The following is a 24,164-nucleotide window of genomic DNA, read 5'->3' as shown; positions in this document are numbered from 1 at the left end:
CAGCAAACTATCGCAAGAACAGAAAACCAAACACCGCATGTTCTCACTCATAGGTAGGAATTGAACAATGAAATCACTTGGACACACGAAGGGGAACATCACACACCGGGGCCTATTGTTGGAGGGGGGAGCGGGGAGGGATAGCATTAGGAGATATACCTAATGTTAATGACGAGTTAATGGGTGCAGCACACCAACATGGCACATGTATACATATGTAACAAACCTGCACGTTGTGCACATGCACCCTAGAACTTTAAGTATAATAATAATAAAAGAAGAATATCCAATAACATTTATTCTGTAAAGGCTAGAAGTAGACATCTTCCATCTTCCATTTCAGTAGAGAAGACATGTTAAATATGTAATTGTATCATGAATTGTTTTAATTATACTTGCTATGAAGGAGAAACATAGAAAACTATGGGCATCTATAGTAACTGTTCATAATCTAGTTTGGTTTACCCTATAAGGTTTCCCTCAAAAGTTATCATTGAACTGAAATCTCAGGGATGAACAGGCATTAACTAGATGAAGAGAAAGTAAAGTAAAAGTTTAGATACAGATAACAGCATGTGAAAAGGATCCGAGACAGTCGGGAATATGGTATACTCAAATAAGTGAAAAAAGATGAGCATCTAATATTTGTTTGGACTGCATTATGTGGCTGTCACTGTGCTAAATGCTTTATATATTATTCCATCTGATCCTAACTTTTTGAAGTTGATAGTGTAACCTGCCCATTGGGTTCATTTTGCCTGCTGCCCAGATAGAGCTGATTTATGAAGACAAGTAAATTGCAATAAAAAGTTTAATTCATACCGAGCCGGCTGAGCCAGAGACCCAGAGTTTTATAATTCCTCAAATCAGCCTCCTTGAAAATTCAGAGGCTAGGGTTTTTCAAGGATAGTTGGTGGGTAATGGAAAGGGTGCTGCTGACTGGTTGGGAATGCAATCCTAGGGGTATGGAAAATGGTCCTCATTCTGAGTTGGCGTCTGGGTGGGGTCACAGGACTGGTTGGCAGGTCTGGATGAAGCCGTTCATTGTCAGAAATGCAAAAACCTGAAAAGACATCTCAAAAAGCCAATCTTAGATTCTACAATAGTGATGTTATCTGCAGGAGTAATTGGGGAAGTTATGAATCTCATGACCTCGAGAATAACGGCTGGTAATAGCTTATGGCTACACCTTAGCAGAATTCAGGCTCCTCTCATCCTCCTAACCTGGTGGTTTTTCATTAACTTTACAAAGGCGGTTTAGTTTTGGGAAAGGGCTATTATCATTTAAACTATAAGCTAAATTTCTCCCAAAGTTAGCTTGGGAAGCAGGAGAAGGAGGAGGTCTTTCTTCTCCTAGGCAAGTTGGAGACACAAGAGGGAAAGTTGGCCAGAGGAAGGTGTGTTTGAACTGAGTTTTAAAGGCCTCATGGGGCTGGGCGCAGTAGCTCATGCCTGTAATCCTAGCACTTTGGCAGGCCAAGGTGGGTGGATCACTTGAGGTCAGGAGTTTGAAACCAGCCTGTCTCTACTAAAAATGCAAAAATTAGCCAGTCATGGTAGCATGCACCTGTAATCCCAGCTACTCACGAGGCTGAGGCAAGAGAATTGCTTGAACCTGGAGGTTGCAGTGAACTGAGATCATGCCACTGCACTCCGGCCTGGGCAACAGAGTGAGACTCTGTCTCAAAAAAAAAAAGACTGCAAAGAAGTTGAGAATTGGTGAACAGCTGACAAGACTGAGGGAACAGCACATACCCTGGCATGGAGGTTTGAAATGGCATAAAGGGGAGGAGCAGAAAGCCTGTGTGGGGAGCCAAAGTAAGACCCTCATGTCCTAGAGGAGTTTATAAAGGAGAGGGTAGTTAGATGGCTGCATTCTTCCAGAAATGGAAAACAGAAGCAAAATTTAGGGTGTGTTTTATGTAAACCAGATTTATTTTACAAGTTTAAAAGAAGGAGAACATCACACAGAGGGGCCTGTTGGGGTGGGGGTCAAGGGGAGGGAGATATTAAGGACGTTTATAACATTTTTGTCACCTGACTCTACACACACATGTGGAGCTTAAAACCTAGATGACAGGTTGATAGGTGCAGCAAACCACCATGGCACATGTATTCCTATGTAACAAACCTGCACGTTCTGCACATGTATCCCAGAACTTAAAGGAAAATTAAAAGAAAGCTTACTTAGATATTAATCTAGGAAATGAATCAAGTCTTCTTTAGACATCCAAAGTGAATTTATTTTACTCATTTGCCAGACATTTATTGACCTTCTGTTACATGCCAGACCCTCAACCAGCGGTTGAACAAGACATTTCACACCACATAGGTGTTAAGACCAGAGGAGGGCCTGCTTTGTGAGTTCTAGCAAGAAGGGTGGTGTGGCCAATAGTGGATGGCCCAGAAAACAGGGAGAGTGGCTGCAAATGCTGTCAGAGACTCAGGCAGGGCCAGATCATACTTGGCATCCTTGACAGAAAAACAACATGAAGCTTTTAGAGGGCTTTTAATCAGAGGAATGATCTTATTTAAATTGTGTATTTACTACTTCATTTTGTCACCCCACTCTACACACACACAAGAGTTTTAGCCCGTGGACATTGTTGGTGGGTGCAACAGCCCCAAAGGAAACTAAATCAGTAGGCTTGTGGTCAGGACTTTTTTATAATTCCAAGATAAGAATTAGAAAAGGAAAACTCATACATTTGCCAGATTCATGTTATAAAGATGGTAGAACCTCGATTTAAATTGGTTTCTGTGCTGATGCTTTATATCTGACACCTTCCATGCTGGGGGAGGCTAGTTACCCACTAACATGACATCCAACTGTCTGAGACCTCAGGATGGGTAAATTGATGCTAACTTGGATAGTTGGCTCCTGACATCAAAAGTTGTTTCAGCAGTTTGCAAGCTCATCCTTCCAGGCGCTTTTGATTTCTCTTGAGTCCTCTCTAGGTATCTGCTGTCATACATACTGCTCTGTCTATTTCTGGGTTAATGTTTGACAAGCTTGCCTTGCTTCTTCCAGAATTACTCTGTTTGAAAAAGTTCCATTCATTAGTGTCTACATGTAAAAAATGGGAAAGATTGTCCCATCTCTGGCCATATCACTATATGCTAATGAAGCTGCATATTAAGGACATTTGTTTTCTCATTTTCAGGAAGGCAAAGGTACTAACAGGTGACTGTGGTGTGAATGACTGATGTGAAGTGTCTATCTCTGCTATAATCAAAGATGGGGAGCAATAACAGAAAATTGTCATGTGGGCCCTTAGTGCTGGTTTGAATATTGAAATTTCAGTCCAGTTAACTCTTCTAGTGATACTTGTTTTATCCCTGATCTAAGGGCCAAAAAAAAAAAAAAAAAAACCACCAGATTTTTTTTTTGGTGGGTTTTTTTAATCTTTTGCCATTCAATAGACATATTTTGCAATTCTGCTTTCACTTGTTCATCATTATCTTCAAAACAATATTTAGAAATTAAAACAAAACTAAATGAGAAGAAAACAAACTTTCTTTTTTTTCCTTCCGGGGTCCCAACCCACTGCCTGTGATTGCCTGAGTGGATGGCTGCATCCCTGATCCTTCCTGCCTGGCTTCTCTGATAAACCCTGCAGCACGTCCCGTTTCTTTCTGCAGACAGCATTAACAGAACTGATCCTGTATCTTCTAGGTTTCCTGTATGCTCAGAACAGCACCAAGCGCAGCATTAAAGAGCGGCTCATGAAGCTCTTGCCCTGCTCAGCTGCCAAAACATCGTCTCCTGCTATTCAAAGCAAGTTTGTTTTTTTGTTTTTTTTTTCCTCTGAAATTCTTGTTTTGTTTCTTTAGGTCTGCATGCATTGCAGTTCTCTGCTTCTACAAAGAATCAATATATTATATTCTACAAAAGCAACTCTATTGATGCATTCGTGTCTACCTAAATACCCAGGAGAACATTTGGGCTATTAGGAGTCATTTTCCATTTGGCAGACTGACAGCACAGTCTTAGTGACAGGAGTCTGTCCTGCAAAACACTGGGACATTTTTGTTTGATGTGAGGGATGGGGACTAGACTCAAGTAACTGTAGGAATTCCTATTGCTTGCCTTGTTAGCAAAGCAGCTGGACACTTTAACCATATTACCTTGTACATTGTTTGACTCTCATCCACTGGGTCTATAATTTAGACACTGCCAAAATTCAGAAATATCACTAGATTAGAAAAAATATTACAAAGGGTCAAACATTTAAATAATTGTGACTTTTCTTCTTTGCTCATTCTCTCCCTGTATCAGTCAAGATTCTGTAGAAAAACAGAACCAATACATACTCACATGCATACACAAAAACATATACATATAATATACATACATACACATGCATATATACACACGTACATATGCATATATGCAAACATATGTAAAGAGATTTATTTGAAGGAATTGGCTCACACCATTATGGGGGCTGGCATGTCTGAAATTCATAGAATATGCTGGCAGCTGGAAGCTCAGGAAGGATTTCTTCAGGAAGCCTCAACTGATTGGATGAGGCCCACCTACATTATTCAGGGTAATCTATGCTTAACTTAATGTCAACTGATTATAGATGTTAAGCACATTGACAAAATACCTTCACAGCAACACTTAGATTAGGGTTTGATTAAATAACTGTGTACTGTAGGCTAGCCAACTTGACAGGTAAGGCTAACCATCACATTCTCCATCTTCTCTTTCGCTCCAAATCTGTGGCATTCTTAAAGAGTAGAAAATAGAGGATATCTAAGGGAAGTCCTCAATTTATTTTATAAAGATGCCATATAACTTAGAATATACATTTACAAATATTCTCTGTGTACAAACATTCTTTATACACAATTTTTTTCAAGCATCAAACAAGTCTTCGAATCAGAGAAGGTGGTATTCTTCACTAGTGAGAAAATGGCACATTAAAAATCTAGGTGGAATTCCCTAGGTATTGGGGCTATAACCCACATCTCTGCCTACTCTCTTTTTATAATGCTACAACATTTTGTAGGAACTCATGGATTCAATTAGTGATTTAAAAATATGAATGCCCTAAAATGTCATGGGTCTCCACAACACAAATGAGAAAATACGGAAAGAACCACAAACAACATGATACATTCAGTGAAAAGTGCCAGAATAGAATAGCAATTTGTGTCAATGGCACTGACCAAAGGTGATATATCATCATAAGATTTATTTAATTCACTTATTCATTCAACAAATATTTATTATATGTCACTGCCTGCTTCTTGTGCTGGGAGATGGAGCAGTGAATAAAACAGATTAAAAACCAAACCAAAACAAAAAAAGCTCTTCTATCAGAGGTTACATTATATTCTGTGGGGAGAGGAGGCAGAACTAAATAACTTTTATTAGTAATAATCCCATGCACATACAAAAATTAAAATTATAGTTTAGATACATTGCCCTGATTTTTTTTTCTTTCATTGCACACACATGCACACCATCTCACAAATAAAACATAACATCATCAGCAACCTGGAAGACCATAATCTAGAAAAATGCCAGAGCCCTAATCCTACGTGATATTGAAGCTGCAGGTGCTTTTATTGCCACTATTTGTCAGAGATCGTTGGTTATTAGAGCCATCGCTTTTCTCCTTTCAGGTTGGAATCGAAATTGCCAATTTATCAGATATTTGCTGAAAATATAGTCATTGGTACCATGTAGACAGGTAAAATGTAACTTTCAAATGGATCTCTGTATTCACATAGAGAAGCGGAAAATTGTCATGTCTTGCTAGCACTCTTTGTGCACCAGCGTCTGATAAAGCCATGCCCCCAAATAAATGTTCACGGAGGATACGATGCAATTTTCAACTAACGGTGAGGGAAAAGGATGTGTTGAGAGGAAAAAAAATAGAAAATACTAAAAAAAAGATCAGAATGACTTTAGATACTAATGGGAATGTATAGAACTGGCTGATACTGAACCGACACTAGACTTAGCTCATGATTTGTGGACCCCATAAGACTCCCGCCTTCTCCTCTTCATCTTTTGCCTTCTCCTCCAGGGTTGGAAAGGTGAATGGTTTATTTATCATGTTTTCAAAAGTCTCTCATGTTCAGGACAGTCAATTTGAAACGTACAAAGAAAGATAAGAGCCCACACACATGTGCACACCACACACACACAATCTGCCACCTTGAAATAACTACAAATAACTAGTAATATCTTTTTTACTGTCAATGTATATGTACTGACGATATCATATCTATACCAAATTTTTATTATTTCATTTACATGGTATACTTTCATAAATATCAACCCCGCTATTAAAATTTTTTGTAAAATCATTTTTAATGGTAAGCATAATACTATATTCCATAGCGCTAGAATATTGTATTTGACTCCATTCTCTGGCTTTAGATATTTAAATTTTTCCCCTTTTTACCTCCCACTCTCAATATAAATAGCACTATGATAAATGACTCTGTGTATATAGCTATGCTTTTAAAATTACTTTCCCCTAAATTTTGAATTATTGGATAAAAGAACTGATTTATCAGAATGTAAGCTTCCCAATGTATATTACAAAATTTTTCCACAAATTGGCCTTTCAAATGTTTTTCAGCAAAGCATACATATTTCTTCTTGAGTCCTTTTGTTATTTAGGCATAATACTCTTAATACTTGGAAACTTTATACCTTTTATAGTCATTTGTTAAAGACAGATTTAAACTATTAGTTCTGGTGTTTGTGCCTCAAATGAAAACATTAAAAGAAGCAGCATATGACAAAGATTTTCTACATAAAGAACCATAAACATTCTTAAATATTTGAAAATTAAATGTATTTCTCATTTTTAAAATGTCAAAGGCAAAACTTAGAAGTCCCAAACTACCGTGTTGAACCACATATCTTGACTTTGATGTTTGAGAAGACTGTCAGACAAATATCAAAAAGCACTACTGTCTTGGAAAGGTACCAGGGATCAACACACATGACTTCAAAGACAGGAGGTGATGGATCTATGCCATAGCAAATGGCCTTCTCCCATCGAGCCACCTGACTGGTAGTTGAACAAGAGTAATAGATACGATCTAATGAGAATTAATTTAGGCCTTAGAATGTCTTCCACCTGACACTAATATCGCATCAACCAGGGTAAGAAATTAGACAGGGATAGAGGCAGCAATACCTGGGCTTTGAACAAAGAATTGTCTTGTTCACATTTTTGGCCTATCCCACTGTCCCCTAGCCAGTCAATTGCCCACAGCTCTTTGAACCTTCATCCCAGGATGCAGATGAATGCACAGCCAGAGGTAGTATCCTAATCACTATCACTCTGTAGCACTCACTCTGAGCTTCTTACATCATTCATTGGCATCAAGAGCTGCCCAGTTGCTGAAGTTGGAATCTTCTCTCTGCCTAATGATCCCCCACCCACCATCTTAATGGCTACTAAACTCTGGTCAGTGTACTCTTTGAATATCTTTTAATTTCACTTCTCCTTTATGTCTGTTGTGCTACAGCTCTGAGCTAGCTCAGACTTTCATGATCTCTTCCAAGAGCTATTGAAAGAGGCAAAGGGGGCCATTGTGGGTTTTAGCATCATCCTGGCATGTGTCTGAATTCCTGTTGTGCTTCTTACTAAACAAAATGCCTGTTTATCACTGTAAACTTATTTATGTAAATTCTCTGCCTCTTAATTTCTTTATTTGGTCATTCATTCCACAATATTTTTAGAGACCTATTTTTAGGGCAGGCATGATACTAGACACTCACTTTCTAGTGAGGAGTGGAACACAGTTTACTACCGTCCTGGAGCTTATGTGGGAAGAGGGAGAATAAACAAGAAAACAAAGGTAATCTTGGGACGTGATAAGTGTTATAGCAGAAGTAAACCTGTGGTGATACGATGCAAAGGGAATGTATGCAGGGGAGATATCTTGACTGGGTCAGAGAAAGCTTCATTGAGATGTCTTTTAAGTCCTTAGAATAAAAGGAAGCCAGTAATGTGAAGGTCTGGAGAGAGTGTTCTAGAAGGAGGAAAGGGGCATGGTTTATCGGAGACAGACAAAGAAAGATGATTACGATTATCAGAGAATGGATTGTCATGGGAACTAAATAAGATAATTGATGCAAAGTATTTAGTATAGGAAATATCATGAGCATGAATCAATGACAAGGATGAACTCACTTGACGTTCCCGACCACCTTTTGAGGTAGGTACATAGAATGACTTAAAAAACTGAGGCACCAAGTAACAAAACAAATGCCCCAGTTGGCAGAGCTAGAATTCTGACTCCATAGCCTGCTGTCTTCATCACTTTAGCAGGCTGAGCGCACTGATGACCTCTGATATTGATTGAGGGAGCTCTTATAGGTCTGCAGTAGTTGCTGTTTTTCCTAATGTAAATCTTCAAATTGGGAAAAAAAAAAAAAAACCCAGAAAACATTAGATCTGGCCTTTTGCCTGCAGGAGGGTAGGTTTTACCCAATTCACAGTTGAGATAGCTGTGGCCTGAAAAGCTTGTAATGATTTGAGCAGAATCCCACACCTGAGAAATTGAATAAACAAAACCCTATACCCAAAAGAACCTTACTCCAGTGATACCGATACACTTACTGTCTGATTGCAAGATATGAGACCATCATACTCATAGAAGAAGACTTACTGGAAAAATTCAAGGAGAGGGAAAGACAATTTCACGTGGTTGGCACACAAGAAAGCCAATTGAACTAGATGGTTTCTAAAGAAATAGTCATCGCATTTTAAGTGATTTACAGAGTATTTTAACAATAGTAGTAATAATAATAGCCTACTATAAGGAATATAGGCCATTTTATATATGAGGAAACTGAGGACTAGAGAAGGGAGATTATTTGCTCAAAATCACAGAGCTTCTGAGAAAATCTGAAATGAGAAACAACTCCAAATCCAGTATTCTCCAACACTGAAATTCTATGATTCAATGTCAGTCAAGGTCCAGGAAGGAAACAAAAGGCATATTTAAATAGAGCAATGGGGGAGAGGTGAATGAAGGAACATTTTGAAAAGGTATGTGTAGGGTTTCTTGAGCCAATAAGGCTGTGAAACATTCAGTGTTAGCAAGAGCAAAAGTTATCATTTCTAGGTTGCTGGTTACCAGAAGCTGGAAAAAGCCATAGCTTTAGCTGTAACAATAAGATAGGGCTCTAGTCCTTGGATGAGAAATGCAGCTATTGTCAACTTACCAAAGAGTGAGCCCAAATAATAAGTACTATAACCTCTCTCTTGTCCTCTTCTCCAGTGGCCAAATCCAATGGGAAGCCAGAAGGGCAAGGAGTCCAGATAATGTTGTCCTCAAAGGTCAGACTTCCAGAACCACAGCAGCATTGAGAAAGAAGGAGGCTAAATGATGGAAGATATTTTCCAGAGTCTGTAGATCTTAGGAGTCAGGTGTTGTGATCTACAGGATCAGTGACAATTCTTAGAGTCAGTCACACTTAGCGTCAGTCAGACTTAGAGTCACACTCCTCTTATAAGGTTTCTTCCCAGGCCGGGCATGGTGGCTCATGCCTATAATCCCAGTACTTTCAGAGGCCGAGGTGGACAGATCACGAGGTCAAGAGATCGAGACCATCCTGGCCAACAGGGTGAAAGCCTCTCTCTACTAAAAATACAAAAAAAAAATAAATAAATAAATAGCTGGGCGTGGTGGTCCGCGCCTGCAGTCCCAGCTATTTGGAAGGCTGAGGCAGGAGAATCACTTGAACCCGGGGGGCAGAAGTTGCAGTGAGCCAAGATCACACCACTGCACTCCAGCCTGGTGACAGAGGGAGACTCGGTCTCGAAAAACAAACAAACAAAAAGATTGCTTCCCAATTCCAAGACATCTTGGAGGCTGGAGGCTGACAACTGGCTCATGAATGTACATTGATATTGAGTAGCTATTTATAGGATTAAGGAATTTAGCTCTTTATGGATGACTTAGTGTCAAGAAATTCCTAGCTACTATATTTTATGTCAGCACAAACATTTTTTAAAGAAATAATAAATGCTGTCAAGTCTCTGGTTATGTCTCCTCATTGAATAACTCTGAGTAATTCACTTTATCTCTCTATGCCCCAGTTCTTTTACCAAAGAATAAAGTAGTCATGTTCCTTATTCATTCAATGGACATTATTTGACAAAAAGGTACTTACTAGATAATGGTCAGGAAAAAATACAAAAGATAAAACATTCGACACGTGATTATCTGTGTATTTGTATGCATTCACATTTTTATCTAAATTTGACTAATAACAGCATCTACCCAGTACTATCTCAGTGCCCTCATTCAATCAAAATAATTGATTCACTAAATTAGAGCTTCATTCCAGGGGTTTTTGTTTTTGATTTGAGCAGAAATGGGAGCATTAATATGACAAGGTTATTGTGAGACTAGACCACTCATCAATAAGCCACCATCAGTACATTGCCTTGCAAAACTGCAAAACACAATTTGCTAACCGTGTTTCAGGTTTTTGGCATCAAATATAGCAAAACATTTCAGTGTGTTTTGTTTTTCCTGGTAGCACACTGATCATAGAAATTTTTAGATGCTTCTGTTGGCAGAGGAACCACCAGCATTTGGCTGTTGGAGGATTTGTTTGCAAAAAGCAACTTGAACGGCCAACATGATGACAATTAAAAATGCAACAGTAACCTCCAGGATTTTTTTTTTAATGTTTAACCTCTGACAGTTAATTAATCTCATGCTAACTCCTTGGTGAATTTAGCTAAAGGTTCTGACCTAGGCATGTTGTCAGGAAAATCTGTGGAAGAACAGAGGCATAACCCATGAATGTAAATTTAATATTCATGTATTTCTTAATAGAAAGCAAGGTTCATTCAATTTCATTAAGCCCTAAAAGTGTTATGTTCAAAATCTCAGATGTGATTTTTATTTATTTAACAAACATTTAGCACTTACTATGTGCCTGGTACAGTTTTAAGTGGCTTGTACAGTGTAACTCATTATATCCTAAAAATAACTCTGTAAGATGGGCACGATTATACCCATTTTACAGAATAGGAAGAGGCATGAGGGATTATTTAATTTGCCTGAATCACATCACCAGCAAGAGGTGTGGGAGTTGGGGTAGGGATTGAACACAGCAGTGGAGCTGCAGAGTCTCTATGCTTTACCAGCTCTCTAGTTGCGTTCAACGTTCTGGTCAGTTTTACAAAAAAATATGACTAGATCTTTTCCCACTTAACTGCTTAGTGTGGAACCCTCATACACAGCACATATTGTGCAGGAAGATGGTGGTAGCCCCTTGAATGAGTTTTTTTTCTTCTCTCTGGGCCTCTCACTATCCATGAGTAAGAAGTAGAGACTGTGCCCAAGTCTCTTTCCAGATCTAGCATTGCAGCAGCCATTGAGATGGCATTAATCATTCCTAGCTGTGAAAAATGGTGGAGGTTTCAAAGCTAACACAGATTTCCTTCTTTCATGGTATTTCACTGTCCATGAAAGGCAGAACATGGGAAACATTAGAAACTCCATTTCACCTAGCTGTAATACCAATTGGCCCTATCGTTTAGATATTGGCTATATGTTTTACCTATTAGAATATTTGTTTCTTACATGAGTATGGCCTTTTACAAGTTTTAAAATTCTTCCTTTTGAATATCTCATTTCATTTTAGTAAAACTCCTGTGATAATGGCAGATTACAAGGGTTATAATCTTCATCTTCCAAACTAAAAAAGGAGAGATGAAGTGGCTTGCCCAAAGTCACATAGATATTTAGTGAAAAATGGAAAATTGTATTTTTTTTTCCTGGTCCATTACATATCTACCAGAGGTCATCATTAAATCATTCAAAGGTTTTAGTATAGGAAAGGTAAAGGTAGGCGTATCAGGACAGCTGTTTTCTGTTGACAGATTTAATGAATTTCACTTCAATATGGCAGACATTTATGGAGCACTATTTGAAAAGCAATAGTTTTGGGCACAGGGGAACACACAGATACATCTGAAGACTAACATTGTACTGAAATAAACAGACACATATGTAGATCACTAAGACACAACGAATACAAGTAAAGTGCTGTGAATGCTGTGAGAGGCAAAACTAGAGAGCTATTAGAGTTAAAAAGTTGAACGTGATAACTCTGGGATTAGCCTATTTGGTTCAAATCCTCATTCTGTGACTGACTAGTTATAGAAACTTTATTTAAGCTACTTATCCCTTCTGGGCCTCAATTTCCTCATCCATAAGGTAGAAATGATAGTAAATAATCTGTAAGTTTGCTCAAAGGATTAATGAGCATGTAAAGTGTTTAGAATAGTTCCTGGCTAGTACGTGGTCAGTAAATGTTGACTGCTTTTGCTGTTATTCTCCTGCTGCTATGATGATCACAACTATTGTAGTGATATAGGTGAAATTCAATCTCACCTAGGTGCATTTCACAGAGAGTTAATATTTCAGCAAGGGGCTTTGGAGAAGAATCATTTTGTCAGAGGGAGAAAAAGGAGGAGCGTTCTAGGTACTTTAAAAGACAAAGCTTAGACAGTCAGGAGGGGCAAGAAGTCTGAAAGAGAAGCAGCCAGCAAAGTGACCTGGGGCCAGATTTTGAAAACTTTCCTGGGCACTATGCTGCATTCACTCTGCAGAGAGGCAATGGGGATTTTAAGTGAGGTTTTTAAGTTGAGGAGTGATTTTTCATCTTGTTTGGCATTTGGGGATGGCTAGTCAGCCAAGAGTAGAGGGAGCTAGATATGAGCCAAATTTTAGAAGGCATGATGTGAACTTGAAGTTAGAGAAAAGACTAGCAAAGGATCAAGAACAATAATTGAAGACAAGAGACAGACAGGGTGTCAAAACTAATAACCAAACTTAGTGGGATACTGGTTTCTGAAACAATGAACCAACTGAAACTCAGAGTGGTAATATAACACCAAAAATAAGTCAGAAGACAAATTGTTGAGAGAGAAAGAGAAAGAAGACAAGAAAATTAGTTGGAAACTGCTTAAAATGTCTATGCAAGACAGTGTCAATAGCTAACACTTAAGCATAATGCTATTTTAAGCCTGAACAATTACTCTTAATATTTACTGCAAGTCTATGAGGAAGGTACAATTATAATCTCCACTTAAAAGAGAAAAGTAAACAAGGAAATTAAATCACTCACCCAGCACCTAACAATTATGACACATCAAAGCAGGGATTTTACCTTCAACGATGTAATACCAAAGCTTAATGTCTTTACCACTAGACTGTCCTAAACATGGCAATCATGGTGAAGGGAGAGAATAAATTTGAAACACATGGTGGAATTGTGTGTAATTGGAAATATTGAAAAATAATTTGTGATATTGAGTGAAAGATAGGAAAGAGATGAAATGACTCCACCAAAATGATAATGGTGAAATTTATCAAGATAAGGCGCATAGAGGGAAGGCCATGAAGGCCAGTTAAGGAGAGATGATAGTTTTATTTTAGACATCTTGGCTTTAAATGCTTCAATAACACAAATTTTTGAAACAAGTGTTAAACAAGTTTTGTTGTTGATTAGTGCATCTTTTGTTTTTTTCAGGTTACCTATATGATTAAGTCTTTTGCTTCCCATTTGATTTTTCCACTTTTGTTACTGTTCATTTGGGTCACAATGGGTGGAATGATGGCTACTTACAAAATACTGTGTAGACTGTTAGATAAATGAGAGCCTTCTTTGTTTTATGTAATACTTTCATGATGGTAACCAAGGTAGCTTCTCGTAGGAGCTATACAACCTATTTTCCATTTTCATTGGCCTAAGAGGTAATATTTGGGCTAAATGTGAGTCTGGTCAATGAGTCTGGTTTCTGCTGAAATGGGAACCTAATTCTCCAAAGAGCCTCAATTTTCTACTCCACCAGGTCTACAAACTACAAAGCACTGTTTTTCTATCTGCGTAGATTGCAGGGTTCAAGTTTAGCCTTCTTACCTTTCAAATTGCCTTTTGCCAAGTGTTTTGAAGCACCAAGTGTGATAGGCAACAATTCTTTACAGAAATATTGGTCCACCTTTATTCGTAAGGTTTCATTAAAAAGAAGAAATAGAAGAACAAAAGATGAGTTCTGGAGATGAACTGACAGTATAAAACCTTATTTATCTTTCAGCAAACCATTCTCCTTTGAGGCTGTGGAGAAAAACAATCCCATAGCATATTATGGTGTTTCCAGACTCTGCTTAGAGGTGGACATATTCTTCATTGAGTGTTCCTGAGGATATTTAAAAAATCACATTTATTTCAATAAAAGTGTAAAATTAATGCTTTAGGTGAGCAGATGTTAGAAGGATCAGTGTCAAAATCATATCATTACAGAAAGCCTGTATGCGGATTCATTGCTATGATGCGCCACACACTATGAAAAATTATTTGATACATTATTCTGCTTACCCTCCAGACTTACTGTTCAAGTGCCACTACTATTGCCAGTTTGCAGATGAAGAGATTAAAAACTTGAGGTTTTAAGTGACTTGTCCTAAATTACATAGCTACTAAATGGCAAAGCTGGGACTCAAGCCCAGGTCGTTTAATCAGTTGACAAATTTTTATCAATGCTGACTACATGGCACTACCACCTTGGTGCCAGTGATGTAGCCATGAATAAACCAGACATGGATCCAGCCTGCCATGATCTTATACTCTAACGGGAGAGATGGGGGCAGAGTCTGGACAGTACATTTTCATGCTTTGTTTTGCAAAGCATTTTTCCTGAGTTCTCTGAAATCACTTCCAACTCTTTTCACTTGATAATGTTGTGGGAGATTTTATGATGTTTTACCATATGACTGCCACATCTTGGTCACATCAAGATGAGTTTAGGCATCATTATTTGGATGCCATGTTTACATGCAAGCTGCCCCGGACTAAGAGGAAAAAAGAACTCAAAGGCATTGTTTATCCGTGGGCAAATGTTTGAAGACATGAAGAATATGTAAAGACCATGTAGAAACTGTGTCTGTGTTGAATGAATGTTAAATACAGCCATGCTACTTAGTTATTTTCTTGTTGGTGAATACCACCATGAACAGGAAGCTCTGTGACATGCCCCCAGGGGAGAAAACCCACAGCAAAAGTAATTCTTAGAAACTGGTCATTTCTAGGCTTGATCCTGCTTTGGGCTTTCCTACTCTGGAGTCCCTGCCACTCCCTGGCCCTTTTAGTTTTTTTTTTTTTTAATGTATTCCTTCGTTCCATAAACGAAAGAATTAATGTTATATTTTCTGCCAACGTATACTGCCTTAGTCATCACACTGGGTTTGATGGTCTTAATATTACTTATATAGTGATGACTCTGACATTCACATCTTCAGCCAGACTGTGCTCATCAACTTCAGAACCATGTCTCCATTCCAGCCACTTGACATCACCACTCAGATGTCCAATTGGTGACTCTTCCATTAGAATTTTAGGCCCATGGGAGAGAGGATTTTGTTGTTTTTGTTCATTTTAGTGTCCATTGTACCTTGACCAATGCCTGGGTCATAATAGGCACTCAATCGATATTTAATAAATAAATGAATAAATGCCAGGCCATACTAGGCATTAGTGGTAATAAGATAATCAAGATAGATCTCTTGCCTCTAAATGTTTATATCACAAAGGAAATGACAGATATTCAAAGAAGTCATTAATATATAAAGCCATCAGAGCTGACAAGTGCACAGGGTGTGTGAATGTCACAGGAGGCTTCTCCTCTGCGAAGCCCCTTCCCCACTGAAATGAGCCTGAGAGAATAGAGACAGAGTAGATTGAGGAGGAAGAACAGCAAGTTCATTTATAGGGGATAGAATAAGCAAAAACACAGAAGTTGACAATTTAGTCTTCATTCAGGGAATAGAAAACCATCCAGGATATTAAATCATAAGGTGTGTGGGAGGAAATGACAGACTATAAAGCTCAGTTATTGTCTCAAATTCTATTCCAAAAGATGGTCTTTATTCCCCTATCAATTCCAAACAGGAAGAGTATAAATAGTCCTCAGGGAGCTGTGTTTTCTAGTGGATCCCATGATTAGCAATTCAACAGCAAATAGTGCCTGCAAAACGAAGCAGCTGGGTACAATTTGGGGGGCAAGTATCTTTTCAAAACAGAATTACCCTTGCCGTGTGTATTAGTTTGTTCTCACACTGCTAGAAAGAACTACCTAAGATTAGATGATTTATGAAGAAAAGAAGTTTAATTAACTCACAGTTGCACAGGCTGTAGAGGAAGCATGGTTGGGGAGACCTCAGGAAACTTACAATCGTGATGGAAGGGTGAAGGGCAAGCAAGCAGCTTCTTCACATGGTGGAGTGGGAGAGAGAGAGTGAAGGGGGCAGTGCTACACACTTTTAACAACTAGATCTCATGAGAACTCATTATCACAAGAACAACAAGGAAGAAATCCAGCCCCGTGATCCAGTCACCTCCCACCAGCTCCCTCCCCCAACACTGGGAATTACAATTCAACATGAGATCTGGGTGGGCACACAGAGCCAAACCTTATCACTGTGTGTCTTTGGACTAGTTATTCAATTTCTCTGTATCTCAATGTACCCATCGAAAACGGGCAAAATCATACTCATCTCAACGACCATTTTCATAATTCAGCGATATAATAAGTATTTTAAACACTATGTGCCAGTCACTATTTTACATGTTTTATTCACGTTATTTTATTTCAACCTCCTGACAACATTTTATAGTAGGTCCCATTGCTCTTCCCCTTTTATTGAAGAAACCGAGGTATAGACTAAGCACTTTGCCCAAGGTCACACAGAGCTAACAAGAGTCAGAAAAATGATTCAAACTCAGAAAGTGCTGTGTTAGACCCCTCACTCCTAAATGTTCTAGAATAACACCTCAATTAGTATGTATGCAATAATTATTAGTAGTCATCATTACTGTCATTTATTATTACTGCCTGCCAGTAATTAAATCTCTTAAAACAACTTTAAGAAATTGATACAAGTATTATCCCCAGTCTATAGATTTTAAAATTGAGGCTTGGAGAGGTTAAACACATTGTCCAGTGCCACAGCTGGGAAATAGACCCAAGAAGGAAAGCTCAGACGAACTGAATAATTTGTCAGAATTAGTACTCCCAGGCACTGTTCTGCTCCTAGTGTTGAAGATAACACTGGATATTACTGCAAATAATACTAATACTACTACGCATTATACGAACAACAATATCATTAATTGAATGTTTACTATGTGCCAGACACATGTACCATCTCATGTAATGCCCACAGTTACCTTATTCTATAATATTAACTACTTTTTTTTTGTTCTATTTCTAGGCCATTAAACATGTGGGGGAATTAAGGCCAAGGAGGAAACTAGTTTAAAAGTAGAAGGAACATAACAAAACCCAGATCACTGCTCAGTTTTCCTAATAGCTTTTTTAAACATAGATGGATAAATGTTTTAGTGAAGAATACTATTGTCATCACTGATATTAGCTGCAAATCATCCCCCTAGTATACCACCAAAAATTTATTATAACTATGCTTATCCAAACTCTATTTAACTCACTAGGTAATCAATTCCATCTTTTTACTGACTGCTTTCTAAAGCAACGCAGTAACATCTTATGAATTAGACATGACGTTTTGCATAAATACATTTTCCATATGTCTATCTCTTTACAATAATGTTCTTTTTCAAATTCTATGTTAGATACAGTGGGTACATGTTCAGATTTGTTACATCGGAGTATTGCATTATGCTGAGGTTTGGAATTAGGATCCTGTCACCCTGGCAGAGAGCGTAGTACCCAATAGGTAGTTTTTTAACGTCTGCCTGTCCCAGCAGTCTGTAGTGTCTGTTCCCATATTTATGTCCACGTGTGTTCAATGTTTAACTCCCACTTAGAAGTGAGAACACACAGTATTTGTTTTTCTAGTCCTATGTTAATTTGCTTGGGATTATGGCTTCCAGCCCCATTCATGTTGCTGCAAAGCACAAGATTTCCTTCTTTTTTATGGCTGCATAGTATTTCATGGTGTCTGTGTACCTCATTTTCTTAATCCAATCTACCACTGATGGGAACCTGGGTTGATTCCACTTCTTTGCTATTATGAATAGCACAGCAATGAACATATGAGTGCATGTGTCTTTTTGGTAGAATTATTTGTTTTCTTTTGGGAGTGTACCCAGTAATGAGATTGCTGGGTCAAATGGTAGCCCTGTTTTAAGTTCTTTGAGAAATCTCCAGACTGCTTTCCACAATGGCTGCACCAATTTACATTCCCACCATGTGTAAGAATTCCCTTTACTCTGCAGCATCACCAGCATCTGTTTTTGGACTTTCTAATAATAGCCACTCTGACTGGTATGAGTTGGTATCTCATTGTCATTTTGATTTACATTTCTCTGATGATTAGTAATGCTGAGCATTTTTTCATGTTTGTTGACCACCTCTGTGTCTTCTTTTGAGAAATGTTTATTCATGTCCTTTGCTCATTTTTAAAGAGGGTTATTTGTTTTTTGTTTGTTGATTTAAGTTCCCTGCCATATAGATTCTTGGTATTAGACCTTTGTTGGGTACATCGTTTGTGAATATCTTCTCCCATTCTGTGCTCTATTGATAGTTTCTTTCTCTGTGCAGCAGCTCTTGAGTTTAATTAGGTCCCACTTGTCTATTTTTGTTTTGTTACAATTGTTTTTGGGAACTTAGCCAAAAAATTATTTGCCACTCGATGTTGAGAAAAGTATACCCTAGATTGTCTTCCAGGATTTTTATAGTTTGAGATTTACATTGAAATCTTTAATCCATTTTGAGCTAACTTTTCTATATGGTGAAAGGTAGGGGTCTAGTTTCAATCTTCTGCATATAGTTAGCCAGTTATCCCAGCTCCATTCATTGAATAGGAAGTCCTTTCCTCATTGCTTGTTTTTGTCAGCCTTGTCAAAGATCAGACGGTGGTAGGTGTGTGACTTTATTTCTGGGTTTTCTATTCTGTTTCATTGGTCTAGGTGTCTGTGTGTACAGCAGTACCAAGTTCTTTTGGTTACTGTGGCTTTATAGTAGAGTTAAAATCAGATAGTGTGATATCTTGGGCTTTGTTTCTGTTTTACTTTTTCTTTTGCTTATAGGATTGCTTTGGCTATTCTGGCTGTTTTTTGATTCCATATGAATTTTAGAATAGTTTTCTTCTAATTCTGTGAAGAATGTTCTTAGTAGTTTGACAAGAATAGTATTTAATCTATAAATTGCATTGGGCACTATGGTCATTTTTACAACACTGATTCTTTCAATCTGCAAGCATGAAATGCTTTTCCATTTATTTGTGTCACTTTGATTTCTTTCAAGAGTATTTTGTAGTACTCCTTGTAGAGATCTTTCACCTCCTTGGTGAGCTGTATTCCTATGTATTTTATTTTCTTTGTGAATACTGTAATTGAGATTGTGTTCTTGATTTCACATTCAGCCTGGACATTGTTGGTGTGTAGAAATGCTACTGAGTTTTGTGCATTGACTTTTTATCCTGAAACTTTACTAAAGTTGTTTATCAATTCTTGTCACCTTTTGAAAGGGTCTTTAGGATTTTCTAGGTATAGAGTCATATCATCAGTGAAGAGAGATAGTTTGACTTCTTCCTTTCCTATTTAAATGTCTTTTATTTCTTTCTCTCACCTGAATGCTCTGGCTAGGACTTCCAATACCATGTTGAATAAGAGTAGTGAGAGTGAGCATCCTTGTCATGTTCCAGTTCTCATGGAGAATGGTTGGAGCTTTTGCCCATTTAGTATGATGCTGGCTTTGGGTTTGTCATAGATGGCTCTTATTATTTTGAGCTATGTTTTTTAGATGCCTAGTCTGTTGAGGGTTTTTATCATAAAGGGATATTGGGTGTTACTGAAAGCTTTTTCTGCGTCTATTGAGATGATCATAATGTTTCTGCTTTTGATTCTGTTTTTGTAGTGAATCACATTTATTGATTTGCGTATGTTGAACCTACCTTTCATTCCAGGAACAAGGCCTACTTAATTGTGGTATATTAACTTTTTGATGTGTTGCTGGATTCAATATGCTAGTATTTTCTTGAGGATTTTTGTGTCTATGTTCATGAGGGATATTAGTCTGAAATTTTCATTTTTGGTTGAGTCTCTGCCAGACTTTGGTATCAGGCTGATGCTGGCTTCATAGAATGAGTTAGGGAGAGGCTCCTCCTCCTTGATATTTTAGAGTAGTTTTAGTACGAATGGTATCAGTTCTTAGTATGTCTGGTAGAATTCAGCTGTGAGTCCATCTGGTCCGGGGCTTTTTTTAGTTGGCAGATTCCTTATTACTGACTCAATTTCAGAAGTTGTATAAACGTTTTGAAATGTTATTATATATATTTATGGTATACAACGTGATGTTTTGATATACATATAAATGGTGAAACAGTTACTATAGTCAAGCAAAGTAACATATTCATTATCTCACATAGTTACCCATTTTTCATATGTAGTAAGAGTACCTAAAATCTATTATTTTAGCAAAGATACAAAATTCAATACAATATTAACTATAATTTTCATGTTGTAATTTAAGATCTCTAGACTTGTTCATCCTATATGTTACTTTCTATACCTTGATGACATCTCCCTAGTTCCTCCCCACTTTAACCATTGTTTTATTCTCTATCTCTGTGTATTCAACTTTATTTTTAACTTTTAAATTCAGGGGTGCATGTGCAGGTTTGTTACATAGGTAAACTCATGTCACAGGGGTTCGTTGTACAGATTATTTTGTCTGGTCGTAAATACCCAGGTATGAATGAAACCTCCTTTGCAAAAGTTTAACTGAGGAAATTATGACAGTGAAAGAGATCTCCATCTTGCTTCTAGCTTTAAGCTGTCCTTGTTCATTCCTGGGCGTAGGCTGAACTAATCTTGGGAAATAATTTAGTGTACGGTTTGAGTCTGAAACAAAATTGATAATAGCCCTTTCCCGAAAAGACTCCCTTCTTGCCTGGGCACCAATCTGCATTTACAGGACTAACAAATTAGCTACAAGATTGGAAATTATAGTTTAGGGGTCATGCAGCCTCTGGCTGCAAGAGTCTGAACTTCCCCAAATTGCTCCTGGGGATCACATCACTATTGTCAGACCCAAGATCAGGGGTTGAGATATTTTGCAGACCGTGCACTCAGTGGATCAGCTAGACCGATAATCTGACTCAACCATTTCTGAGATCCCACTCAGGAACAGAAGACAACAAGAAAACCCCACTTCGAGCCCCCTATTATTCCATCTCCAACCTGATGAATCAGCACTCCCCACTTCCCAAGCCCCTACTCACCAAATTATCCTTAAAAACTCCCACCTTTGAATGCTCAGGGAGACTGACTTGAGTAATAATAAAACTCTGGTCTCCCGCAAAGCTGACTCTGCATGAATTACTTTTTCTCCATTGCAATTCCCCTGTCTTGATAAATTGGCTCTGTCTAGGCAGTGGGTAAGGTGAACCCACTTGGCAGTCACATTAAGCCTAGCACTGACTAGTTATTTTTCCTAATCCTCTTCCTCCTCCCACCCTCCACACTCCAGTAGGCCCCAGTGTCTGTTGTTCCCCTCTATGTATCCATGTGTTATCTTTTAGCTCCCGATTATAAGTGAGAACATATGTTATTTGGTTGTCTGTTCCTGCATTAATTTGCTAAGGATAATGGCCTCCAACTCCATCCATGTTTCTGCAAATGACATAATCTTGTTCTTTTTCATGGCTGCATAGTATTCCATGGTATATATGCACCACATTTTCTTTATCCAGTCTACCATTGATGGGCATTTAGGTTGATTCCATGCCTTTGCTATTGTGAATAGTGTTGTAATAAATATACACATACATGTGTCTTAATATTAGATTTTTAGGACAAATAGGAGAAAGTCTATCAAAGTTCAAGAGACACTCCTTGGATAGGGCATTTTTAATTTCATAAACTAATCTGAGCTTTCTTCATCTCTCTCCATGTACCATTGCTTTTTAAAATTTTTCTCTTTGCTCATAATCCCTCTCAGCTTTTGCCTTTCCTGAAGAGAATATCAGTCTCTTCTGGTCTGTCTTTATGTGTAAATTCAATTAAATTTCTTGTTTCCTTCCTTTGCCCCCTCAGCATTCCTACTGTAGATTTTCTGTCTGTGTATAATGACTGGCGATATAATTTTTGTTTTTCTCATTTACCAAAAATCAGTTGAGACCCTACCACCTAAAAAATAATAACTCATCCAGGCACAGTGGCTGATGTCTGTAATCCCAGCACTTTGGGAGACCAAGGCAGGAGGATCACAAGGTCAGGAGTTTGAGACCAGCCTGGCCAACAAAGTGAAACCCTTTTCTACTAAAAATACAAAACTTAGCCAGGTGTGGTGGCGCGTGCCTATAGTCCCAGCTACTTGGGAGGCTGAGGCGGGAGACTCGCTTGAACCCAGGAGATGGAGGTTGCAATAAGCTGAGACCACACCATTGCACTCCAGCCTGGATGACAGAGTAAGACTCCTTCTCAAAATAATAACAATAATAATAATAATAATAATAATAACTCCTACCATAAGAGGCCATTCATGATGCTGTAGTAATAATATGGTTAATGCTGATAATAAGCATTCCAATTAGGTGATTATTTTTTAAAATCTAAGCTTGTTGAAGAGTTATTTATGTTTACAAATAAGGTAGAGACAATCTATTTCATAAGTGCTGTGACAAATAGCTTCAGCTGTTCACCACTGGGTTGTTATATTTCATAAGTGATTGAATTCAATTATGAAATTGCAAAGCAATTCTCATTCTCCTGGAATGGAAATTGCAATGTCATTGCCAACAAGCACCTATAACAGAAGGCATTCAAACTAAATGGCCATTTTTAAGAAGTGTTCATTTTCAATGTGATATACAAATATTAAATAAGATAAAGTACTAATTATAAATGTTTTGTTCATTTTTTGGTGTTTGTTTTTGTATTTTGGTTCTAACGTACATTGAGGGCCAGGGTTGCAGAAATACATGTCAAACTAACTAAAACATCAGGATTCCAATTGCTCAGGATGGTCTGGGAAGGCCTAGGACACCCGCAGTGTTTCGAATGGATTGATTGCTCTCTACTTGCAGCCTGTGTGTGATCAGCTTGGAATTAATTGCTTCTATACTCTCCATGTGCACCTGAAAATAATTCTTGGTAGGTGACTGGGTGAATAGTAATAAAGATAGGAAAAGGCAAGGGAGTTCCTAGACCTCTGCGTTCTTGCAATAAAGCATTTAAAATTGTCAAAGCCTAAAGAGTTGCTTACAGGACCCGGCCCCAGTTTAAACTCGCTATCCAAGAAGGTCAAACGATGTAACAGGAAGAGGAAAGACATGTTTGGGGCAGGTCCTGGCTCCCCCTGCCCACACTCATCAGCCGTACAGCTGTGCGGACTTCAGCAAATTCCTCCACCCAAGAAACTATTTCCTCAGCTGATTATCATGACACCCTCTTTGAGCTTTGTGAGCAGTGGAATCGAGGAATGGAATGCTGAGGATATTGTCATCCCCCTGCAAGTTTTTGCAGTAGAAAAGAGGGGCGGAAATAAATTATAACAGTGCCATGAAAATTCGCTTTGGAAATCTTCCTCCAGGCAGCTTTTTCTTTGTCCTGACATATCAGACTTGAACATTAAACAAACAATAGCATCACCTCCTTATCCTAGAAGTTCTCAGGAATAGTATCGAATGCTATGGTCAAGAATCTTTCAGCACTGGAAATCTTCCTCCAGTATCCACCACTGGACCAAGCTTCTAAATATCTAATAATATATAACATATCATTAGAAAGTGGCCAACCTTATTATGACATTATTGCCATATGGATCAACTCACTATTAGGCCAATGTAATAAAACGTAAACATTAGGAGTAATGGCTCAGAGGGTATTTTTATCAATGAGATAAAACAATATAAGTCAAGCAGGCTGAAGCTTTGTCTAGAAAAATTAATTTCAGCTCAAATAGAATTTTAAAGTTACAATATTTATAATATCTTTAGAATGACAAATGGATACATTTATTTTTAAATAAGAGTCATGTTGTATTTAGAAATGGGGCCAGGTGCGGTGGTTCATGCCTATAATCCCAGCACTTTGGGAGGCCGAGGCACGTGGATCACCTGAGGTTAATAGTTTGAGACCAGCCTAATCAACACAGTGAAACCCCATCTCC

The 24,164-nt window shown here is 38.1% G+C and overlaps 1 protein-coding gene across 10 annotated transcripts in view; it reads left to right on the top strand.

Annotated features, from left to right (window-relative positions):
• Positions 1-24,164, top strand: part of KCNIP4 (potassium voltage-gated channel interacting protein 4) — a 1,214,918-nt gene that overhangs the window by 1,055,933 nt on the left and 134,821 nt on the right. For 2 of the 10 annotated variants that reach the window (XM_005554562.5, XM_005554561.5), the window contains exon 2: positions 3,677-3,778. The exons of the other annotated variants lie outside the window; for them this stretch is intronic. In XM_005554562.5, the coding sequence (XP_005554619.1) occupies positions 3,677-3,778 (102 nt within the window). The remainder of the gene's footprint in view (positions 1-3,676; positions 3,779-24,164) is intronic. 10 annotated transcript variants of the gene reach the window in all.

This window comes from Macaca fascicularis, chromosome 5 (genome assembly GCF_037993035.2).
Source record: "Macaca fascicularis isolate 582-1 chromosome 5, T2T-MFA8v1.1".
Lineage (NCBI taxonomy): Eukaryota > Metazoa > Chordata > Mammalia > Primates > Cercopithecidae > Macaca > Macaca fascicularis.
Note: the sequence above shows the minus strand (reverse complement) of the source record. Positions and strands in the feature narration are given on the sequence as shown.